The sequence below is a fragment of the Bos indicus genome, chromosome 26 (assembly GCF_029378745.1).
Source record: "Bos indicus isolate NIAB-ARS_2022 breed Sahiwal x Tharparkar chromosome 26, NIAB-ARS_B.indTharparkar_mat_pri_1.0, whole genome shotgun sequence".
Taxonomy (NCBI): Eukaryota; Metazoa; Chordata; class Mammalia; order Artiodactyla; family Bovidae; genus Bos; species Bos indicus.
Window position 1 is genome coordinate 40,968,599 of NC_091785.1, and position 25,823 is coordinate 40,994,421.

The following is a 25,823-nucleotide window of genomic DNA, read 5'->3' on the forward strand; positions in this document are numbered from 1 at the left end:
GAACTTTATTGCTAACCCAATATTTCCCTGAGCACTCCTTTCAACCTCAGCAAGTTTAACCTTAACTCCTCCAAGGAACCCACAAGGTAGCTACTGTTACTGTTCCTGAAGCCTTCTGGTTTGAAGACCTCCCAGCACTTTCCGTGCGGCCCTTAGATGCTATTGGGACATCAAGAAGTTTCAGCTAGAAACTCAGATCTGCGCCCCGCCCCATCACTGGGGGTGGCTGAATAAGATGCTACATGTCCCTGAGATATATACTCAGAATTCCAAATATGGGAGCAATGAATCCTTAGGCAACTTAAGGTGTGTATCCATCTGTTTACAAAATCCTTGAGACTTTTCAAAGTTAAGCAGAACGTGAGAAAATAAGTTACTACGATTCTTACCCGAGTTCTGTCAACATGCAAACAGGCTAGATTCTAATGTGCCCACTTTGCTTTTAAAATATTTCAACAGACTCGGGTTTTCAAGCAACTATGATTTTTTCCCCCATATTAAGAACAAAATGCAGATTGCATCATTCAGGCTCACAGCTTTAATAGTTCTCTCCAAATCCATATCATTCTTTAAAGGCATTTTGGACAAGGCATTCTGGGGAAGTGGAAAGAAAAAAATAAAAAGCCAGGGCCTACTCATGTTAACTATTGTTTCAGGAATTCCAACTGACCTTCTGAATGATTCCCTGAGCGCAGCAAGTGTTTTCTGCCTTAATCACATAAAAACCGATAATACCAGCAGAGCCTCTGCAAGCACATGAGTGATTCAAGGAACTAAATTAGCAAAGAAAGAAAATCATCTCATGAATGCTCCATTATACATAACAGGAGGGCAGAGCAGCTGTCCACTTCGAAAAGCAGAGCCAACAGAGGTAAGAGATTAGACGAACACGCTGTAGTACAACTCTCTTCATGTGCAGCACAAGCCACCACGGCAGAGTGCGGTGACTGATCCTGAGTCCAAAAACAAGCGAGCTGGTCATTCATCACTAACAGTCTTAGGAAGCATCATGGGGTGAACGCTGGACTCTACTTCTTAACAGACTACAAGCCCTGCATCAAGACTGAGCTCTGAGCAGTCACTTTGTTTCAGCTACTGCCTGAAGACGACCCCCCCTGTACAACCATGGAGGTTGTTTCAGAGTCTAAGGTCCTAGAGCTGGTGATAGGGCGCTGGTCTCACTGTCACAGGCAAGAAGTCTGGCAGTAAATGAACTTGCAGGCATCAGAGCCACAGTGGAGACAGTCCATTCTCTGTGTTGGGAGAAGATGCATTTTCTGCCCTTGGCTGGACCACAGGCTTTCGGGAGACCCAGAACAAGAGGCTATGCCTCCTCTTAGAAGGGATAAGCACCTTCTCTGAAGCATGCATTAAAGGGATGCTCAGAAAGAGGACAAGATGTAGATGCTAAAATTTTCAGTGCAAGGAGAATTCTCTACCAAAATCCTGGGCCTCAGGGACTCCCCTGCGGCTGCAGGCTCTAAGCATGGAAAGTGCTTGATTTAACTTAGGCCAGACGAGCCCACAGTGAGACCCTCCCTCACCCCCAGCTCTCAGGAATATCAGGAATGGGACTTGCCTGGCCTCTGAGGAACTGGTCACATGCAGAGTAACTCAGGCCCTGACGTCACCAAGCCACGTAATCCAGCGTTTAGCCCTGCTGTAAATATTCAGTTCTTTGAGCCCCCGCTCAAATGTCATGGGCCTAAGCCCTTAATCATGGTTAGTGCCTGTCTCTGGACCCCGTCCAAACTGTCAATGTCTTTCTTGTGCCTGGACCCAGATTTGGCACAGAGCGGATTCCAAATGGAGCTGAACCTGGACTCTGCAGAGAGGGCATGGTCTGCCTCGGCCCAGACGTTAAATCTTGGCATATGCAGCTCGGCATGCCACTGCCTTTTTCTTTTTTTTAACCCCCGGGCATATGGTCAGCCGCAATCTTTCCTCAGGGCTATGGCAGTGCACGTAAGATCCCTCTACAAGGGCATGTTCTCCCATGGATATTTACTTCCTAGAGGTGCACGACAATAATGTTAATAAGTTAACATTTATAAAATGCTTTCACAATGAGAAACACATTTACCAAACAGGATGTTTCTGCCCTTCCAGAGACCTTGGTACTCAATCAATATTACCCCATACGATGCTGCTAATATTTATTTTCTTACACCATGGCTCCAATATTTGATTCCTTGACTTGCCACCAGTCCCAAATGTTATGAGCTATGGCATTTTCCAAATGGATGCCCTTGGAAACCACCAACAGGGAGACAATTTGACACGTTTGTAGAGGACATCCTACCATTAACTATTAGTTGCTTAATGACAAGCCAAGAGCCTATACAGAGTAACTGTACAAAAATAGGGAAGAGGCAGAAAGGTTTCTGTGCTTTTTAAACAATGTCCTCAGTCGCTTAGTCATGTCTGACTCTTTGCGACTCCATGGACAGTAACCCACCAGGCTTCTCTGTCCAAGGAATTTTTCAGGCAAGAGCACTGGAGCAGGCTACCAGGGGATCTTCTCAACCCAGGGATCAAACCTGCATCTCTTGTGTCGCCTACATTGGCAGGCGGATTCTTTACCACTGAGCCAACAGGGAAGCCACCGTATTAAACTTGATCTTAGCTAGAAGGCCATGACACACACCATTTCCATACCAAGAATCTGAGTAAACCTAAAGAAACTACAAAAATGTATAAGATGTTATCTTCAATATGTTTTTCTCAATTCCCCAGGTTTTGAATGCTCCAGCGTTTCTGCCAATTAGGTCATATGCACATAAACCATCTTTGCATTCCCAGAAGAGGAATGTGAACATCTAATAAACATATGAAAAGATGTTAACCTCATTAAGGAGCAGGGAAATGCAAATTAAAACAATAATGAGACACGGTTACTCACCAGTTGATTAACAAAAATTAGAAAGATCAGTGTCATTGAGCACTTGGTGAGGGTGGAGGGAAACTGACTCATAACAGGAATGAAAGTTGAGAAAAATATTTCTGTAAAATAATTTACTCACACCTATTAAAACAGACATTTTTTGGGGGGACCCTACTTAATTCCACTTCTAGAAACCTTGTCTACACAAAAAACAGCAGAATTACTTCAAAGCACATGACAAAATCATTGCTTCAAGCACAGCTTGTAACAGAAAAAAAACTTGGAACCCACAAGGAGCAGACTCATTCATAATGAGTAGTTTATTCCAGAAGACTAGCATACAGCCACTAAAAAATATGAAGCCTTCTTTTGTCCAGTGCTGGTAAAATATCATTAATAGTTATTGATGAATGAAAACAAGTAGCAATGGCACCCCACTCCAGTGCTCTTGCCTGGAAAATCCCATGGACGGAGAAGACTGGTAGGCTGCAGTCCATGGGGTCGCTGAGAGTCGGGCACGACTGAGCGATTTCACGTTTACTTTTCACTTTTATGCATTGGAGAAGGAAATGGCAACCCACTCCAGTGTTCTTGCCTGGAGAATCCCAGGGACAGGGGAGCCTAGTGGGCTGCCGTCTATGGGGTCAAACAGAGTCAGACACGACTGAAGTGACTTAGCAGCAGCAGCAGGCTGAATGCAAATGTCTATTTATGACTCCCTTTTGTAAAAAATACAGACACACACACACACCACAGACACCCTTCTAGGTGCATATAGGCCTGAATCTGTAAGCATGACTTATATACAAGGTAAAATAAGAAAGAAAATATACTAAATTGTTAGTAATATATATATAATTAAAGCAATGGGATTAAAAGTGTTTACACTTTTCTCATTCTCACTTTTTAAATTTAAACATAAATCCCCCATGCACACAACAGAAAATGTGAACGAAAACTCTAGGCGAGGAGTTGCCCTGCGGCAGATCCACTGCACAAGTGGCTCTCTCGCAGACCGACCTCAAGAGCCCGGGAGAATCGAAATCCTGCATCAACCAGTACATGCACAATTCCTTCTTTTCATTCCTGCCTGTGGCTAAATCTTTGTGGAATTCATCAGTATTTTTCATCTGCCAAGGAACAAAAGGAGAGAGCATGGGGTTTCAGAGTTAATGTTCACTAAAGACTTTTAAAAATAACATTTCAATACTAGAACCAAGTCGACTTAGCTAACAGCCTACACTCTCTGACTCGCCATCCAAAAACTAGACCCACAAACATTCCATACCCTGTCATCGCAAAGACAAAAGGTGGCCCAGGCAGGTTTTTTTTTCCTTTTCGAAATTCCTCTGTTACCTAAAGCCTCTGAGTTGCCTGTTAAACCCCTAGCCTGCAGCTGACAACCGGGAATGTCCATTGAGTTGGGAGGACACCAAAACACCTGGGTGAAAGGTCAAAGATCCAGCTGTCACCTGGATGTTTGCCTTCCACATTGCAAAAAACTCTGGACATTTCTAAATACCCAGGTGTTCAATAACAAGCAGAATAAACACCCAGAAGCTGGACGGAAAGTTGAACTCTGTGCCAAGTTGAGGAATGCAGTGTCCATATGACGATAAATATTCTCACAACTTCCTTCCACCAGCATCAGGGTTCAAACGGGTTCAGATTATAGAGAAGGACAGCCCTCCCTTTTAACTCTGGCCGTCATAAGGTGCCCCATGAACTGTAATTCAACACAGACCAGCTGTCATTAGGACGCACAAAATCTTACTATCCCCTGCCAGACTCCCATTTTCAGCTGGTTCCTGGGGTATTTCAAATCATCTCTCTGGGATGTGTATATATGAACTGAGCTTACCTGTGCCAAGCGCTGGGGCACGTACTGCTGCCTATCACTGGGCAGACGTGAGAGCCAACACCTGTTTAATGCTTAAACACCAAGTTTGCTTTTCAGGTGGTGTCCAGAGAACAGGCTGGGCGGGCGCTGATCTTCTGGAACCTGTGGCAGAAACTCTTCCCTCTACTCAGTAAGCAATGGATCTCTTTGGAGGAGACAGGAAGGGAATATAAAATGCAAGCCTGTTCTCTTAGATGTCTATTCCCTAAAAATGCCCAGAAAGGTGCTCTGAGGACAGACTGCCAGTGGGGTATCCACTGCCTTTTGAACTTAACTCTTTAAAAATTTCAAGGCCCTCCTTGAAAAGCTAAACACAGAATCACCATATGATCCAGCAATTCCATTCCCAGGTATGCACCCAAAGGAATTCAAAGCAAGGGCTCAAACAGACACTAGTACCCTGATGTTCACAGCAGCAGCAGCAGCAGCAATAGCCAAAAGGTGGAGACAACCCAAGTGCCCATTAACAGATGAACGAATAAACAAAACGTGGTCTTATCCATATAATGGAGTATTATCCAGCTGTCCTTATAAAAGAATGAAGTCATGATTCACGCTACAACATGGATGAACCCTGAACACAAAAGTGAAATAAACCAGACACGAAAGGACAAATTTCCTATGATTCCACTCATATGAGATACCTAGACAGGTGAATTCAGAAATAGAAAGTAGGTGAGAAGTTACCAGGGCCTGCGGAAAGGAGGAACAGGGAATTAATACTTAATGGATACAGAGTTTCTATTCTAGGGGATGAAAAAGTTTTGGAAAAGAAATGACAAATTTTATGCCACGCTTTTACCACACACACACCAAAAAAAAAAAAACAAACACCTCCCAGGTCATGGAAACTGGAAGAACAGCATCATATCATCCCCTAAGCACCCCCGACCCATGGCTTTGCTCTCAACAGTACGCTTTGATTCATCTGGTATTTATGTGCTCCGGGGAAGTTATTACCATCTCTGTTTTTCATTTATCATAACAGTGGTTTTTATTTCATTTTTTTTAACAAGACATGGAACCATGTTTGAAAAAAGCAGTTTAATAAGAGCATGAACTTTGGAGCAAAAATTGCCCGGATCCAAATGGCAGCTCTGCCACCGAGGAGCCATGTGACAAGCCTCATCTGTAAAAGGGGCAGAACAGCTCACCTCTTTGGGCCAGAGAGTGATGCACACAAGGGGCATCCAGAACAGTCGAGACACAAGTGAACAGACCACACATGCCAGCAGATACCAACTACACCTGCTTCTCATCACAGACAGCCTGATCTGAGATGAAAGCAGAAACATCTTAGTTGAAAAAAAAACCTCAGCAAAGTATATAAATATATTACAAAGTCACATTAGTCGTGACTTTTCCAAATAAACATACTTTGGGGTTAAGCATAACATTTAATAACCTAGAAAATGTAAATCTAATCTACCCATCGAAACAACCAGTTCAGTTATGATCATAAGAAAATGATTTTTTTGTAAAGTTGTCTTTTCTTGGACCTGAAATATACTTGGAAACTAATAGTCTATGCTGTACAATGCTTCTCTCTGCCAAGTGGTTCCGTGGAAATTCTAACCTCTTGAATGTCATGGACTCTTGTGCCAATTCCATGGTCATGTTGAGGGAGAGATTTATCCCATGGTCTCTCCATGGGTTTTATGCAGTTGGTGACTCAAAAGATGGTTTTCGAGAACGTTTTTCTCCTCTATGCCTAAATCATTACCTAGGAATGAATTAGGAATGGAGATGGCCTATTATCTCAGCCATCTTCTCATTTTCCTATGTTTAACTGTGACAACTGTCCAGAGCCCTACTAAATATCTGGCCTTAAAGGCAATCTCCTGGGACTTCCCTGGTGGTCCAGTGGCTAAGACTCCACGCTCCCAAGGCAGGGGGTCAGGTATTCGATATCTAGTCAGGGGAACTACATCTCACAAGCCGCAACAAAGATCCCAAGTGCCGCAACAAAGATCCAGCTCAGCCAAATTAATTAATTACATATTTTTTAAAAAGCCATCTCCTTATAAAAAATTTGTGCAGTTATTTAACATGAAAAATGCCTGATGCTACATCATGGCTATGCTACTAAATCACAAGTTTTAGGGCTGGAAAGGATCCAACACGGGAGATTTTCTATCCCAACTTCCCATCTTAAGGACAGATGACGTGAAGTACAGAGCTTAGCCAACTTTTCAGCTGATGTTAAAAAAAGCCCAGGCATCAGCACAATCAGGGAGATGTGGTTTTGCTTCAAGCATGCTTTGTCATTATAAATAAATTAATAACATCCAACCAGCCTTTGCCCACATACTAAGAAAAACAATAATTTGACTCTTAATCACCTAAGAATGGCTCAGCATGAGTTCTTTGATAATAAGACTGAAACACAGAATACCAGGAGTTTCACGGGCCATTTTAATTAAAATGAGCTTTCTGTCCTGTTTCATAATTTTCTCCGACTTTGCTTTGGTTTTTTGTGTTCCTTTTCCCTTCAGTGGACACATAGGCTTAACGCAGTAGATCAGGGCCAAAGCACCTGACCCATCAACAGGTGGGAAGAGCTAGACAGACAGGTTAGCCACAGGAGCACAGCTGTGGTTTATGGAATGAGATTTATGAAGGAGGGAAAAAAAAAAAATCGCAGAAATAACACAATTGCATTTGCAGAAAATTTCAAGTTGCTTTCTAGAAAAAGACATCTTGGAAAAGTTGATACTTTGTTTCTTCATTAAATAAAAGAGCTAATGGGTGGGAATGAGAGGAGAGGTCATTTAGACCAGGTATGCGAGATCTTAGCTTCCCAACTGGGGTTCAAACCCACACCCTCTGCAGTGGAAGGTGAAATCTTAACCAATGGACTGCCAGGGAATCCCAGAGGCACAGTTCTTTCCAAGTGTATGTAGGCAACAAAAAGAACATCAGAGGGAAAGACCACCATCATGACCCTGCTCCCCACTCTGCCCTGTTCAGCCCCATGGGTCTGGAGCTCAGACCAGTGGGAGTGGCCCTCAGGGGAAGGTCAGCTCTGTAACCTTTAGTGACTTCACAATCTGGAGGCCCACAGACCTGGGATGGGTCTAATATAGCATTAGCAAGGCTTAGACTTTAGGGAACTACATTTTCCCAGGAGATGAGAGAGCTCTGTCTTTTCAAGTCCCAGAAGCCCATGAAGCTCAATAGAATTTCTAGGAGTGCCCAGTATTTTCTAGAATGAATGACCAATTCCATAACTGTTGTGAAAATCCCTTAGTGAATCCAGGCTGACTACCCTTGCAATAATGCGGCAATCTCCAAGGCCAGTCAAAGCCACTGTCCCAGCCCCTTTCTCCAAAGAGAAAACCCATCCAGGTAAGAGATACACCCTCATCAGAGCCAGCCAGCACCCCATGTTCCAAAGGTGGTGGTGGTGGTGTTTTAATCACTAAGTCTTGTCTGACTCTTTTGTGACCCCAATGACTGTAGCCCACCAGGTTCCTCTGTCCATGGGATTTCCCAGGCAAGAACACTGGAGCAGGTTGCCATTTCCTTCCCCAGGGAATCTTCCCAACCCCAGGATCAAACCTGAGTCTCCTCCACTGGCAGATGGATTCTTTACCACTGAGCCACCAGAGAAGCCCAAAGGTGTGGTACTCTCTGCCTTTCCCCCTTTCTGTAGAAAAGCAAAACAGATTTTAGACTTTCGTCCCCATACACTCAAATTCCACTCCTCTTTCACTCCAGAAATGACTCCAACATCAAACAACCAAAATACTTGGGACACCTCTGCCTCTATGAGAAGAGGCTAAAGGTTGCTCATTTTGCTTTTAGAACGTAGCTGCTCTTCATTTCGGAGAAGGCAATGGCACCCCACTCCAAGGAAAATCCCATGGACAGAGGAGACTGGAAGGCTGCAGTCCATGGGGTTGCTAAGAGTTGGGCCCGACAGAGTGACTTCATTTTCACTTTTCACTTTCATGTATTGGAGAAAGAAATGGCAACCCACTCCAGTGTTCTTGCCTGGAGAATCCCAGGGACGGGGGAGCCTAGTGGGCTGCCGTCTATGGGGTCGCACAGAGTCGGACATGACTGAAGCGACTTAGCAGCAGCAGCTCTTCATTTAGCGGGATGTTATCATCAATAATCAAAACCAAACAGCACCCGGTGAAAATCAAGCAGCGCTTCCTCATCAGGCACCCTCAGGCTTCCAGCGTGTTTATAATCACTAATTCAGACTTGCAAAAACACTCCTCAGGCAGAATAATGATGTTGGTCCTATTTATTTTGAGAACAGGAATTTCCAGAGGCTCATCGACCCTTTGTACTCTTATCTCCTAGGAAGGAAGTGAGCTAACCACCAGGATTTTGACTACCTTTCTGATACTTAAGCTATATTTAAATAAATCATTGAGGGACTTCCCTGGTGGTCCAGTGGTTAAGACTTTGCCTTCCAATGCAGGAGATGAAGGTTCAGTCCCTGGTTGAGGAGCTATGATCCCACATGCCATGCAGTCAAAAAACCAGAACATAAAACAGAAGGGATATGGTAACAAATCCAATAAATGCTTTGAAAGAATGAAAAAAACAATTTTAATAATAATTGGAACTGCATCCATTATATTTCCAGAGAACGTCTGGTGGTAAGAACAAGCCTGCATGTGTGTGTGGTCAGTCGCTAAGACCTGTCTAATGCTTTGTGACCCCATGGACTGCAGCCCACCAGGTTACAAAGCCTGTCCTTTGTCCATGGAATACCCCAAACAAGAATACTAGACTGGGCCCTCCTCCGGGAGATCTTCCTGACCCAGGGATTGAACCCGAGTCTCCTGCATTGCAGGTGAAGTCTTTACCACTGGTGTCAGCCAGGAAGCCCAAGAACAAGCCCAAGGGCCCAATTTTAGTGGTTTAACCCTTTCTTTACAACCAGCACTGCCTAATGAAATCTGTGTCTGTTCATTCCTTTTTAAAAAAAAAAGCCAACTCCAACCTCACTTTTCCCATCTAAGGACGGAACAAAGAGACAAACCGCCCTTCTGCTATGGCTTCCCCCAAAGAGCAAGTTGTGGAAGACAAGCGGAGTGCATCCACTCCACGGCTTCAAAGGCATCCGCCTTCCAGCTGATGCACTCCACACAGGAACTGCCCACACGTGCACTTAGAAATGCACTCGGAGGGTTTCCCAATTATCCTCTGGGCTTTTGGCTTCTAGAAAGTCCTCTTTCAGTGTTAAAAGCCATAAACTCTTAGAGATGAAAACACTAAACCCCTTTCAAGATGAGTCACTGGGGATGGTATTCCAGGAAAGGGCTCCGGGGCACCTTGGGTGGAGAGAAGCCCTACCTGACCACAGACGTGGTGACACAGGGACTCGTGCATCATCCAGAGTGATGCTGGTGTGTTGACACAGTGAGAAGGGCACCAGGGAGGGTCCCCTAGGTACCACCTTGCTGCCACCAAGGAATCCTCTCCCACGTGATTCTTAAGGACCTGGCCTCTCAGTCTGTGCACACTCTGTATTACCCACTGCGCAGGTTCCTCCAATGGTCCCATGATGCTCATGTCTCCTGATATTCATGCCCTGAGTCACCACCTCCCTTGGTGACTTGCTTAACACAGAAAACAGCTATCAGTGGTGGAATGGCTTGTCCACAATTAGGTTGCAAAGGCTTTGACCTTGGTCTTCCTCATGCTCTCCTCTGTCTTGTCTGTTCTCCCCCAGGAGGCCAGCTGCCATGCTGTGAGCTGCCCTACAGAGAGGCCCACATGGCAAAGAACTAAGGGTGGCCTCCAGCCCATGGCCAGTGAGGAAGTGAGGCCCTAATCCAACAACCTGCAAGGAACTAAACCCTGACAACAACCACGTGAGTGAGTCTGGAAGCAGATTCTTCCCTGTTGATCCTTCAGATAAGAGCCCAGCCTTAACTGAAACCGTAATTACAGTCCCTGTGTTCTTGCCTGGAGAATCCCAGGGACAGAGGAGCCTGGTGGGCTTCCGTCTATGGGGTTGCACAGAGTCGGACACGACTGACGCGACTTGGCAGCAGCAGCAGCAGCAAGAAGCCTTGAGACAGAAGGCCAGCAAAGCCACACCTGGATACCCGGCCCATGGAAGCTGTGAGTGGATAAATGTTGTTAAAGCTACCAGGTCTCGGGGTAATTTGTTACGCAGCAATGGGTTACTGATACACCCACTCATGTTCCAAATGCACCAAAGAATTTCACAGTAAAGTTCCTTAAGTCTTCCTCACATACTAAATTGACAAAGCTCTCCCTTTCCAGGCTAACTGATCTGGAGATCCGACTCTTTCTGAGACAATCTTCCTTCCAGCTTGGCCCAGAATCCTTTTCTGATCTCCTTTATGTTAGTGTCTCAAGGAGCCAACGTCACTGAACATCCACCGGAGAGTACACTCCTCTAATCTCACCCGTATGGGTGGGTGTCCTGATGGCCGGATCTTTATCTGCCTTCCTGCTGGACAAGGAACCCTGATGAGCTAAAGGCTGTGTTTTGCCCAGAGCCTAGGACGGTGCCTGCCACAGAGGGCACTGGATCCATGTCTGCTGAATGGATGAACAGAGGCCTGAAGGGGCATCTTGGGGGAGACGTTGTCAATTTCAACCTCTCCAGTGAATGATGAGACTGAATTTCACCACCTCCTGTAATGGGCTCTTCAGAATCCTTGAGGATGGAGGACAGAGAGATTGCCTCTGTCATCTTGGAAGCATTCTCTCTTAATAAGTAATATTTCATACCCCAGTCTCTCATCCAAGTCCATCCACTATTCACACAATCCTGCTCAAACAGGGCAACTGTACGTCTCAAATTCTGCTCCAGTTTTACAGACCATAAAACATATAGAAAACAGACTCTCAACTTTCGACCCTTCTTTTATTAAACTCTCTTCATATAAAGAACAACACAAACGGGGATTATGATTTAAAATCACATGCAAGTCCGAGGCAACTTTTTTAAAATATCAAACGTGGTAACGATCAATTATGATAATTACTGACTTTTTTAAAAAGAGAATATTCCTTCTATTATTTCCTGCTAACTTCGGACTACTTAAAAAATGAAGAAAAAAAAATTTAAGTAATAGTATTAAGTATTTTTAAACATGTAAGTATTTTACAAGCTTCATTCTACCTTATAGCCTCCAATGCGATGCTCCTGCTTAAATTCCTTCCCGTTTTTCAGCCACCTCATGGTTGGTGTTGGATTCCCCCCAGCTGGACAGCGGAACTTGACAGTGTTGGCTGCTGGGACCGCGTGCAGCCGTTTTTCCATCTTTTCTGTGTTGGTCCAGTATGGTGCTCCTGTTTTGGAAAACGACATTATAATGTACATAGATGGACAGCTGCATCTCCATCAATAAACCCCTAACAGGTTTGTATGTGAACGATCCGACACTTCCAAAACTTTGGGGTAATATTTATCAATACATTAGAGAAACATTTTCTGAAGTCTGATCCAGCTGGCCTCCCAGAAGGTCCCTGGAGATGGGCTGCCTAGAGTTTATTAACAGGGAACTTTTCTTTCCCTTGTACTTGCTGCCAGAATGTAAATTCATGAATGTTTTAAAATGCTACTTTAGACACAAAGCGACAATACATACAGTAAGAACAGCTGAGCTCCCCCCACCCCCAAAAATAAATCATTTTAGATCGCCGCACCTGTGAAATGATCACACGTACAAATAAACAAATTGTGTTCAAAAGCCACATCAACTCATCCGCTGGCGCTTTAACGGGTGATCAATAGTATAGCTTAGCATCTCAACCTGTGCATGTTCAGTCATGTCTTGATTCTTTGAGACCCCATGGACTGTAGCCCGCCAGGCTCCTCTGTCCATGGGATTTTCCAGGCAAGAATACTGGAGTGGGTTTCCATTTCCTTCTCCAGGGGATCTTCCCAACCAAGGAATCAAACCTGAGTTTCTTGTGTCTCCTGCATTGGCAGGCAGATTCTTTACCACTGAGCCAGCTAGGTAGCCCTTTTATTTGCAGACATGGGCCCAAAAGTTCTCACACATTTAATTTATTAATCCTGACAACAATTCAATTATAACCCCTGTTTACAGATGGGGAAACTGAGTCACGGAGCAGTAACCTGCCCGAAGCCACAGAGCTAGGAAGAGGTGCAACCAGGATTTGAGCCAAGGCAGTTTGATTCTAGGGCCCACTGTCTGCCTCCCCGACCTACTCTCATAGCACTGGAATCCATACCTTTAACCTCTCTGACACGCAGGACCAGCATCCGAGACAGACAGCCTCAACTGGAGGCACGCTGCCTCCTTTATCACTGCTCAGGATTTCCACTGACAACATCCTGTATGGCAATTAACTCTTCACACGCATGTTTCTGTCCCAGCAAACATGTAACCAAAATCCCCATATCCCTCTGCCTAAAGCGTCCATCAACAGGGCCTGGAACACCCAAGAACATTCTAGAACACTGAAATTCTAGAAGACTTATCCATAACTGCTTACAAGGGTTAGACTGAGCAACAATTCACACCCCCCACAAACCAGAGGCAGTGTTGGGGGGAAGGGGCTTTGTCTCCAGTATGATTTAGAAATTTCCTCTCCTATTCTGTGGATGGCGCAGCACATTCCTGGCAGGGCACCAGTGCCCTTCACTTAACAGCCAGGCTGTCGTGGTAGAAAGAGGAAGTGGAACAACTGCATTCAGAACACCCACCCCTCTTTGCCTCAACCTTGCTCTTGAAACCTGCTATAAAAGGTGGAGTGAGGGTTTCTTAATGTGCTGTGTCTTCTTTATCCATCTGCTTATCTAAGTGTCAAGGTGGAGGGTGGCGGCGTGGGGAGGTATGGCTGGTATGGACATGATGCTAAGGCACAGCTAAGTGAGGCAGAACTGGTCAGTCTGTGTTCAGAGAGAGAACGCCCAGGGGAGGGTGGGTGGGGAACCCGGGCAGAAGGACCAGAGCCGCGTTCTCGCCTCTGCATCCAGTTGTGTCTGTAATGAGCAGGCAACTTGGTAGCCACTTGACCTGGGATGTCAAACGCCCATACACACACCGAGTCTTTTTAGGGGGTCCCCAGGGAGTACTCAATTTCTATTTATCACAGGTCTCCCAGGGCCTGGCATATCCCGAAACAATTTCAATCATCTTTCATTGGAAAAGCTTCTACTTGGCAAAGTCCATCCACAGCCACTGAAAAAGAAAGCGTTAAGAGCACAAAATAAATAATGAGCTTTGTCGCCACACAAAGACTTTTACAAAGCTGACCTAAATGAAAGGCATACCTCCTGCTGTCAGGTGTCTGCATTCGTGTCATCTGTTTAAGTAAACACAATAGCCTATTCATATGAATTAGCTAAATATTAATGGAGTCACTCTTTCAGATACCATCAATTACAGCTGCCCTGATCCTATGGAATGTCTTTTCTTTTTTTTATATAAAAGAAATCAACAGATACGTGCTGTGTACCATTAGGCACGGTTTCCCTGTTCCCTGGGTTAAAAAGCAGACTGAGCTTTAGGCACTAGGAAAATTGCTCTGTTCCTCTCTCACAGGGCTAAGCTGTGGGTGAGTCTGCAACCTGCCCGGGGCGGGGATCACCCACACCACATGGGCACCTATGGTTGTAGCCTGTGGCAACAGTACATTGGCAGTGAGCACCTTCCACTTGGCGCCGGAGTAATGATTTAAGGACAAGAGTGAAAGAATTTTGCTGGAACTTCTGGCAGGTAGCCACTTTCCTGGGGTGAAATTTCAATCATCAAAACTGCACCTATAAAACCTGCTCGTGCAAAACAGACATGGCCGTGTTTCTCTTCTAAAGGCTCAGAGATCACAGGTGAGTGGGGCACCATGAAATCTAATCAACAAAGTAGAAGCCAACCGCCTACATGACCACCACTGGAAACCTGAATTCACGACATCTGCTCTCCCTGAGGAACTGTAAAACTCGACTCAACAGAAACAGCCAAGGTTTCGAGGTTCCCTGAGTAGCAGCAATGGGTCACCACCAACCCCCATCCAACCCCACTCTGGGTGATAACATCACACAGGCATGATGTGCTTTTGTGAAGAGGCCTTCCTTCAAGGTGTCCAGCTCACAGATTTTATTAAGGGTGTGATGCTGGAGGGGAGGGGCTATTTTAGTGTTTTACAACGGCTCTTTCTGAAACAAACTAGCTTTGCAAAACTTGAAGAATCTGGAAGGTCTAGAAAAATAATTACAGGAATAGCTCTGCTGTGCTTCCAGCATCAGTGTCCTCTGCAAACTCTTCCTGTCTTCAGTGTTTCCCACTGTGTGTGCAGTGTCGGACACGTGGACATGCCAGGGCCCCCACTCCATAAACTACAACGCAGCTGGAGAGAAACAGGGACCGGCCCATGAAAAACCTCCTCTCCCTAAGGAGGCCTTCTTCCATCCAAGGCGGTGAACAGCATGAACAACTTCCATTCGCGGGAGGAATTCATTAACGAATTAATGATCTACAAAGGCAGAGACAGCTCTAGCACTCGGTGGGCACTCAATATCGATGGCCAAGGCCACAACATGTTGCCTGAAAGAAGTGTATGGTCTCCACTTTGTAAACCTTCCCTGGAATAATCTTAGCGATCTATTTAGTGGAGAAGGAATTGTGGTACAAACCCCTGATGACATAAACATGGATCATACCTAAATCAGAAGTAAAGAAGTTGACCTAGACATAGGTATGGCCCTTTCTGCTCTGACACGCTCAAATCTTCTGATGTAGTACGTAGCAAAAGTATGACATTCTTTTAGTCATTAAAAACTAATGATGATCAACTTAAAGGGACAGTCAGACCCAGCCAAAATAAATAAGTACAATCTCATCCTCAAGGCATACTACTCATTATCATCTTCTACACTGAAACAGATATTGTATGTTAGTAACGATGCCAAGGAAGTACAACTTTAACACAGAGAAGCCTCTTCACGTGTGTCTGGTGAAGCAGACTCATAACCCCACAGAAATGTCCCTCAAAGTTCCCTCCACACAGCCTTTCTTAACCCCCTTCATCCCACCAGTAAAGATGCCCTCCTCCTGCTCTGGGCCCCCATTGTCTCAGTTATGTGCATGTTTCCATGCCCAGGGCATTTCTATACTGAAATATATCCCTTTCAATGTCTGCTGACCAGCAAGAGTGGATCACCTGGAGGTTACAGCTTAAGTCATCTTCAGACGATGGAGCAGACACTCCAGTGTTTACTGAATGGATGGATGGATAAATGGATGGATGGACACCAGATGGACAACTGTTCAAAGCTTGAGCTATAAAATGAGGGTGTTGAACTGAAAGTTCTGATAAGGCCCTTCCCGGTTCTAACATTCTTTTCAGGTATCCGTCTATATCCTACACAGATACTGAATCTGTCAGCAAATGGTGGGATCAGAGGCTTTGTTTTGACCCTGTGACTTAAACCTAAGGAGAAAACATGGACTGCTGAGCCTGCTCCCACAAAAACTCATGTATCTCCACTCTAACATCTAAGGTTTATGGTGTTCTCTCTCTTTCTCAAACCAAATAGAGAGAATACAGCCTGGGGGTTTAAAGGAAAAACATGAACTCATATTACCACCGTACCAAAAGAGACCTCACTGACCATCTGGCCCAACGGCTGGTCTGATCAATGTCATTCCGAAAGGTTAAGTGATTTGATCAAGGTCACACGGCCAGAGGCTGGGCCGAGGCTAGATCCAAGTCTCCAACTCCCTGAGCAGTGCTCTTTCAACCACTCCATGCTGCCCTTTGAACTCTCCCATGGTAATTAAGTCAAAAGTTCAAGATTTATGTGAGCTGTGGCCGCTGATGACTGCCAACTGTATTTTTATTGATGTAAAAATAATAAAAAAAAAACACAGCCTGTTTCAGCTCCTAGATTAAGCCTCACAAACTCTCTAAAGCCCCACTAAGGCCTCTGTCTTAAGTCTATAATTAGGGCCTTTAAAAATATCACTAATCAGGACATTTCAATGCTTTGACCCTTGATGAGGGAAGGGGTATGTGTCTGAGAGCTCTCCCCTATCCTCGCCACAGACTGCACTTCCTCTGACTTCAGTTTTGCATAGAGAAAGAGAAAACAAACAACAAAATATGAAGATGTCAGTGAAGGTGTGACTGCAGGGGGCAGGAGGGCTTTATTTGAGAAGTTTCATTAAAAACGGCAACTTGCTGATCAGCAAGGCATTCAGTAAGATACACTGTAAAACAAACCAGGCAGAGTGAGCCGTACTGGGAGGCCAGTTGCCCACGGAGGTCCCCAGGCTCTGCCTTAAAAGGGGACCGCCGCTGGACCAGAGGAAGGCTGAGAAAGAAAAGATATTCAGCCTGGCTGAGTAGATGGAACATCATCACTGGCTTCTGTGATGAAACACCCAAACCATGTGATGAGGTTTCACTGAAAAGGCATTTCAAAAACTTTAGGCAGCTTATGTGTTTTTTTCAAAAATGCATTTTCTTCAACTCCTGGAAACTTCAACACAACTAAGAAACCATCTTAGAGACCATCTCTACCAAGGAACAATCGCAATTAGAGCAAATGTGACTGTGATCTGCTACCATCAGTAGTCTGTCAATGCAAGCTCAGAATCTCAGGCCAAGAACCTTCATTTTCCCGTTACTTCCAAAAAAAAAAAAAAATCCCCTTGCTCCCTAGTATGGAAGATGGGCAGCTGCAGGTCTCAAGGAGAATAAAACCAAAATAGAAAATTATCTTCTCTCTCTTCACTCAGTAGTAAGAACCACACTCCACTTGATACACCCGTCTTACTATCAACTCCCTCTAGTTAAGCAGTCAACCTGAACCTTCTGTCAATCATGTTCTTCCCAAGAAGTCAGTCTCAAGCTCTTCGGAGACAATCATCACTTAAACACAAGCTGACAGTAATAAAAGTACCTTGAAAAACCGGACAGATGTGTAAACTTATTTGCTGCCAGATAATCCATTAAGATATCGAGTACCTAGGGAAGGCAAGGACTAGTTAAGTTATGCTTTTCTAAGCTAAAAGATAAAGCTTGAACCTTTCAAAATCCTCAACCTGGATGCACTTCAAAAATTAGCATTTGAAATCGCAACTTTCTGTCCAGAGAAAGTCTCTTTCACCAAAGGGCATATGTAACAGCATTATTTCCTGGCAGCCAGGCTTGTAATGACATCACAAGATTGTTCTGCTCAGGGAACCGTCTAGCACTGGTAAAGTGTGATGTCATCAGCAAGTCAGCTGCTAAAATATGACCGGAGAATGCCCTTCACATCTGTGATGGAAGGACCTGACTTAAAAGCGGGGGGCGGAGTGGGGGTTAGATCAATCAAATCAGCTCACTGGAGGGATTTTCAAAGCACGTGCAGCAGGATGTTAATAGATGCTATATTTTAAAAAAGGGTCTTATGGTCAATCAGTTTGGAAAACCCTGGGAATGGACAAAAAGAAACAGATGTTTTACTACAGAACTTCTCAGAGCTTGTATTAGGCTGATAGACACCATAAGTCTTTGAGAAAGGGTTATGGTATGAGATATTCTCCAAATTCATTTTAAAATACAACTGATTTTTGGCAGAGGATTATTTGGAACCAGGGTTCCCAAGGATATTCTTTGAGAAAGACCGACTTATTCTCTTCATGTACAGACCAAACCTGAACACTGCTCTGTTTTTAATGGGATCTGTAAAAGAGATTCTGGGAGGACGGTGATACCACAAAATATTCATTCAACATCTGGGCTAGTCATTGCCCTTCAGAAGTAATCTAAGGGGAAAGGCAGGTCCGAGAGGCTACCTGATACTGAACATGATACCATACGTTGTACGATGGAACATGCAAACACTCAAAGCCACTCAATCGGCCAGTATAAACAAGGAAATCTACAGAGGAGCCCACTTTTGAGTTAGGTCTCCTAGGATTAAGTAGAAGTTCAGATATACCTGAACACTGCAGAACATTACCATAAAAATCAAACTAGACCTGGAGGTTAATGGATAGCAGTTTCATGGCCAAAATGCAACAAATCTGCCTTAATTTTTGACTGTTATTTTTACCATTATATTTGGCTACAATGTTTTCTGTACTCTGTACAGAGTCTAAAAAGAACTCAGCTACTGCTGCTAAGTCGCTTCAGTTGTGTCCAACTCTGTGCAACCCCATAGACGGCAGCCCACGAGGCTCCCCCGTCCCTGGGATTCTCCAGGCAAGAACACTGGAGTGGGTTGCCATTTCCTTCTCCAATGCATGAAAGTGAAAAGTGAAGTCACTCAGATGTGTCCAACTCTTAGCAACCCCATGGACTGCAGCCCACCAGGCTCCTCTGTCCATGGGATTTTCCAGGCAAGAGTACTGGAGTGGGGTGCCATTGCCTTCTCCAAAAAAGAACTCTACCAGGCAGATAAGCTTGCCTTCTTAGAGTGCACTGCCAGAATTAGATAAACGAGAATATCAGCAACCGGAGTAACCTGCCATCTATTGTTCAAGTCAGATGATGGACAACTAATGTGGACCAAGCCCCAAAAAACTCTTCTTGGAGAAGCTCAGAAATATCACTGTCAGCACAGGGTCACTGAAGCATCGTTTGTTAACTTCACTAAAGGGGAACTTTCAAACACACCCCAGGGGCATTTCCAGACAATCAGAAGACACCGAAGGAATCCATTTGGATGCATGAGTGGTTTCCAGGTGGCTGAAAATGCAAAGAATTTGGTGCTTCTACAGTATTCCCTATTAATCAGGTCAAGCATTTGACACTTGAGGTGGCAAAAAATTGTTTTAATGGCAACATCCCCTTCCCCGCTTTGCCAATTACCCTGGCCATGGCATTCCTCTGTCCACGCCGGCCACAGCTGCTTAATCTCAGCCGCCCCAGGCCGCACCTGTGAATCACACCAGCCTAATCACAGTAACAGATGGCAGAGGCCACGCAGCCAGCTAAGAACTGCTATCACTTTAAATCGCGTCTAATGTTTCACGGGCCCCAAACAGAGGCAGTTCCCGACAGCAGTATCTCCCTGGTACAGCTAACACCAGTCCTTAATCACCCCAGAGTACCCACTTCAGGGCGAAGCTGGTGTCATTCGAGAGCTAATTACGAAGAACCCGGGTTGCAAGGTGAGGGCACGGCGATTCATTCAACGTGGGCTGGCATTCATTAAATGGAACAACCCACTACCTGGGCACTGGGCAGTCAGCACTAGTGTTCGGGATGCAAAGAGAGTCATCAGAGAGGGAGATCAGACAGAGAAGTAGTTCATTCAGCCTACTTGTTACATCACCTATACCTTCAGTTACATTTTATTACTTCCTGCATATTCTGGGTAACATGCTGTCAGGCAGGGGGCTGATCACCAGGACAAGTTCTCCGGCACGCCGACAGAACCTCGCTGAGTCTGATGTCCCAGTCAATAGCAATGGCTACCACACGTGGGTACCACATTAGAGCTGCCCACAGCTATGCGAACATCCTCCCCCCACCTGCATCATCACCCTGGGAACTGGCAGAGGGGCACGGCGATTAGACAGGCAACAAGCCTACAACTGAAATTGCAGCTCTGCTTTGTGTTCATTGAGTCACAGATTCTCAATCAATAAAACACAAAAACAACTCCTCTCTCCACCTTAAGAGGTTGCTGGGGGCACGGATTGAACCAGCAGTCAGAGCAGAGCCTGCCCCGAGCAGCCCCTTTTCATCACCATCAGGCTCACAGCCTCTCGTGCCAGAGCCAACAGTAAGAAGTGAGTGACATGTTCTAATCTACCAGTGTTATTACAAAGTCACAATAACAAGAACAACCTCGTTAAAAGGCTGGTACAAATGACAGTTGAAGACACTTTCCCTCCTCTTCCACCCTCTGTTTTACCAACAAGCCTTCTAACAGTAAACTCCTATTGGAGGCAGACCTGTGTGTGTGAATCCCTAAGCCAGTGGTTCTCACACTTACTGTGCATCAGAGTGACTTCCAAAGTTTCTAATTCAGCAGGAGGTCCCGGGTGGGCCCTGAGAATCTTCATTTTTAGTAAGGTCTTAAGTAATGATGATGCTAGTGGTCCAGACTGCAAGCTTTCTCTTGTCAGACAGTGAAAACTAATATAAGCCAAAATATTTCCCTTTTTTGCCTATGCTGCTAGGAGACTCAGAGACAAATCCAGTTCCCCACTGAAGCAAAACATTATCCCAGGTGCTGAACCACATTGATTGTCTCTTCTTCCTTGAAAAAGCCTTGGATCTATTTTAATAACTAATTGTCCCATTATTTAGGTCTTGTTTAAATTTACTAAACTGACTAATATCCTTTTGAGAAAATGAAGACTATAATATCTAAGACTATAACATCCAAGAATGCCAATGACCGACGTAAGGTCACTTTGGAAATATTCCAGCCATGGTACTGGAAAATACAACTTGCTGTATTTAATCTTTTATTGAATAAGCACTCAGAAATGTTTTTCTGAGCAGTGTGCAAATATGCACTCACTAACCTTCATAACAGCCCCCAAAGATATTGTTATTATTTCCATTTTACAGATGAAGAAACTGAGGCACAGAAGTTAAATTACTTGCCCAATTCAGCAGTGTTGGAGCAAGATTTGAACCAAGGCTGCCCAGCTCTGAGAGGCCCATATTCTCACTCACCAAGTAAAGGCGTCCTAGGGTCAGTTAAAGCAGTGCTGACTGTCCCTAAACATGCAAACAGCATTTGGTGTCCCCCTTTTCTATTGGCAATATAAGGCACACTTCCCTTATTTCTGCTCAGCAAGCAATACTATCTTAGCAGGCCAAGATTTCGCAACCTCTGCACTATCGACCTTCTGGAGAAGAAATTCTTTGTTACGGGGCTGTCCTGTGTATTGAAAAGATGTTTATGAGCAGCATCCCTGGGCTCTCTGATGCCACTAGCATCGCCCCACTCCTTCGGTGAAACAACCAAGCATTGCCCCGTGTCCCCCAGGGGAGGGGGAAGGAGGAGAGTCCCCCCAGGCGGAGAGCCACTGGGTCAGGCCAAGCAACATCGACAGGAAGAAGACAGGATGTCGTATGATTCAGCTGGCTTTACATCTCCAGATAGCGAGGAACCAGAGGGGAAAAGCAAACCAAGGAAAGAAAAGTCGTGAGTGCTTTCAAAAGAAAGTGGCTACTGACACAATAAGAAAGGACAAGCAGTACAGAAGGGTGTACAGTAACACTGCTTTATTCTCAGATTTGAAAGTCAGGAAGAGAAGACACAGTGGAGAAGTGGGGACTGCAGTCAACAGCATCCCAAGGAGTCGCCAGGGAGACAGCTACGAGTCAGGACTTCCCACCGAGCTCTCCTCTCTCGGGGACGTTCGGAGACGGCAATTACTTACTCTTGCTGTTACTGTTCTCACTGACAAAATCCTCCGAGCCATCTGCGTCGTCCTCATCATCTCCGGATGAGATGGCATCTGTATTCAAAAGAACACAGCCATGGTTGTGTTTTTGCAAAGCAAAAGGTTGAAATCATCTACAACTCAGTCCTCCTGGAAAGGGAATTCAACAACCCAGGAACCCAGGCAAAAAAAAAAAAGTCTGAGATCGTGTTTAGTTAAGATGGTTTTAATGGCTTAAATTTTCTCTCCGTGATGACAGTTGGTCTATATTATGATTCTTCATGTGTTCTGCTTTCACATTATTTAAACATGCTATAAAATGGGATATACTGAAAAGGGATTTTAAGCTTCAAATGGTATTCAAGTCCCCAACAAATTTACTGATTGTATAATATCTGAAGATTCTTTCCAACGCAATCTTTCAGCACTCAGGGTCTCCTTCAAGAAAGGAATTAGTCCCTAGAAAAACTTAACCCTGTGGTCTTCTGACTGTTTACTAATAATCTGAAAAAATAATTTTAAACACAGCCACAAAAGGGGACCTGGTTGCCCCGTGGAAGAAAAGTCAAGGAGAGAAACTCAAATTTTAACAAAAGGAAGCAGAAATCTTTGGCATCCAAATTTCAATCCTATGTTCTAAATGCCAAGGATGCCAGTGGTACAGGAGTTTAAAAAAGAAAAAAAAAAGATGTGTTTTTTACTTATAGGAAAGTGTGCGGTCTTAAAAATGTAATGTTGCACATGAGAACCCTGTCATAATTTTAATGACCAGCCTCTCTCATATACCAGGTCCCGTAGAAGAACTTCAAAAACAGATCAATCACCAACTGTGAAGCTCTGTGCCCAGCATCCAATTAGCAGACCCCACCGTGGACTTCACTGGTCTGATAACACTTTACCCAGGAAAATGACTACGGGGAAGAGAAAGCAGAGGGCTGGCAGGCTGACTCACCTGTGACATTGACCATGAAGTAGACAGTCTCACTGTCTACGTTCCTAGCAGCAGTACAAGCATAGAGGCCGGAGTCTCTAGGCGTGGCACCTTTTATCTGCAAATATTCCCCAATAAGCACTGTCCTATTGTTGGGCCCCAAGTGTACCCCATCCTTAGTCCAACTGATCATGGCGGCATCTCGCAACAGGCAGCGCAACTCTAGCGACTCCCGGGGTGCAGCCACGTAAACTTCTGGTTGGGAGATTTGGTATTTGGTTGGTGGCTCTGCAGAAAGGCGGGAGAGAGAAGACGGAGACAGATGGGAAAAGAGGAAAAGGAGAGAACGTCCAACAAAGGTCAGTGGAGGCCCCTTGACTCCCGGGAGAGGCAGTTCATGGTTTTTCTCTCTTTTGGCAAATGGCCCCAGGGGTGTCTGTCTGCCTCTCCTTGTACCCCAGGAAGCTGCCCTCACCAAGGAGCAGAGGAGTGTCCGAAACCAACCAGAGGAAGCACCCGGCGAAAGCTGCCCCACTGAGTCTCCAACAAACCTTACAGCATCCAACACAAACCCAAAACCCGACTGGCAAGGACACTGTGCAAGTTTAAAGTCGACTGTTGATCCAAAGCCTGCTTACCACCAACACCCGAAGAAGTCCAGCGTTGTGGCATTTTTAATTTGTAAAAATGTGTGTTTTCACAAATGGTTTCATTCCACGTGACTGCGCTGTGTACACACACTCACATACACACATACCTCTCCCTATTTGTGTGTGCTGACGTCCCCTGTTATCACAAATCTGAGCTTCTTAAAAAGAAATGCCTCAGTTTCTCAGGCTCAGATCAGAAAACTGCTGGTCTGGGAGACTGACGTCTGTGCTGGCCGAGCTCGGACACACTGTTTTCCTTAAAATGATAAAAGCCTGGAGGCCTTCACGTCAAAGCCCAAAAGAGAAAAGCCGCCCCAGGGAGCTGATAGGCGGTCCCCATCACACTTGTGTGGTAGGCTCTCAGTCGTGTCCGACTCTTTGCGACCCCCTAGACTGTAGCCCGCCAGGCTCCTCTGTCCATGGGATTTCCCAGGTGAGAATACTTGAGTGGGGTGCCATTTCCTTCTCCAGGGGACCTTCCCAACCCAGGAATCGAACCCAGGTCTCCCGCATTGTGGGCAGACTCTTTACCGTTTGAACCACCAGGGAAGCCCACTTAAATGGATCTTAGATCGCACTTAAATGGATCCAAAGGAAGGTGCGGAGGCCTGCAGGCCTGGCACTCCACCTGGAGAGCTGGGCTACTCCCTGCTCCCCAGCCCCCACCACACAGCCCAGCTTCCAGTCTCCTCAGCCTTCTTCTGCCTTGTCTCCTTTAGAGCTTTTCCTTTCTCCCTCGCCTCCCCACTGAACCCCCCCATCCTTCACGCCCCCCCGATCATGCACGCTCTCCTGGATGAGAGCCTGCCACCAGCCACCCCAGCCCAGAGCGAAGTGGGTCTCTCCTCTTCACCAGCTCCTGGGGATGGGCCACATTCGTGATGGACTTGTCCCGTCCCCCGAGGAGATGCCCAAGATGCTAGAGGGAGGGCTGATGTCTCTGGTTCTTTGCGAGCTCCTCCCCTGCCCCAGGCAGGCACACGGAAGGCGACTGTTACAAATCGGATAACGGTCCCAGTGACTCAAGAGGTAAAGAATCCACCTGCAGTGCTGGAGACACACAGGAGACGTGTGTCTGGGTTGGGAAGATGCCCTGGAGGAGGGCATGGCAACTCACTCCAGTATTCTTGCCTGGAGAATCCCACGGACAGAGGAGCCTGCTGGGCTACAGTCCATGGGGCCGCAAAGAGTCAGACAAGACTGAGCATGCACACGGTCCACAAACATGCAGGGCAAAACAGGCCCGGGAGGACCTAGCCTCTGCTAACCGAGTGAGAAGGAACCAGGAGTCTTTAAGGAGAACAGCCAGAGCCGCCGGCTGGGACCCACGAGAGTCCACGAGCTGGCTTTTGGCCTTCACAGAGAACACTATGAATGGTACCCGGAGGCCCAGGCCCAGAAAGCATAAAGCTTCCCAGCTCTGGGATGGCTAGGAATCTGGGCAGCATCAAAAGGCAATTGTTTTGTCCTTAAGTGTGGTCTGGACAAGGGTCCCCAATACAGTTACTTCATGTTTCAGTGCCAGGGTCCAAGAACAAGCGAGGGCCACACGCATCAGGTTCTAGAAATCCATGCCCCCCCGACCCCCGACCACCACCCACTGTGGAGGGCCAGGGCTCCCCAGAGGGGCACCCCCCAGGGCAACCACACCAGCAAGGGCCCAGACACTGAACAGGATGGGAACATAAAGGGGTAATCACAGCAAAAGGAAGAAAATAGAAGTCATATTTAACTTGGAAAAACTTACACCCCAAGACAAGGGCAGAAAGTCCCAACTGACAAGCAGGTTACATTTTGAATGCTTGTTTTTTCGCAATCAACAATTATTTTACTGAACACCTACTATGGGCCACATGCTTTTATCCTGGATAAACAGAACAGATACAAAAATAAACAGATAAAACAAAGAGAAACAAAAATACTCCCTGCAGTTGTGGGTGATTAATTACCGAGGGGTGACAGATAACAAATACAAAATCTACAAAACTATAAAGTCTGTGGAGTGGTCCCAAGTGTTAGGAGGAAGAAATATAGCATGTTAGGGGCACATCCAGAGAGGCAGGCTCTGGACTCCAGAACAGGAGTTGGCAAACCACAAGCCCCTGGGGCCAAACCCAGCCCATGGCCTGTTTTTGTAAACAAA

At 45.6% G+C, this 25,823-nt stretch overlaps 1 protein-coding gene across 15 annotated transcripts in view; it reads right to left on the bottom strand.

Annotated features, from left to right (window-relative positions):
• FGFR2 (fibroblast growth factor receptor 2) overlaps positions 1-25,823 on the bottom strand; it is a 107,519-nt gene that overhangs the window by 55,970 nt on the left and 25,726 nt on the right. For 9 of the 15 annotated variants that reach the window (XM_070780954.1, XM_070780947.1, XM_019953087.2 and 6 more), the window contains 3 exons: positions 23,052-23,318; positions 22,097-22,174; positions 11,908-12,077 (listed from right to left, as the gene is read on the bottom strand). In XM_070780954.1, coding sequence (XP_070637055.1) covers positions 11,908-12,077; positions 22,097-22,174; positions 23,052-23,318 — 515 coding nt within the window. The remainder of the gene's footprint in view (positions 1-11,907; positions 12,078-22,096; positions 22,175-23,051; positions 23,319-25,823) is intronic. The other 6 variants (XM_070780955.1, XM_070780950.1, XM_070780949.1 and 3 more) reach the window with 2 other exon arrangements.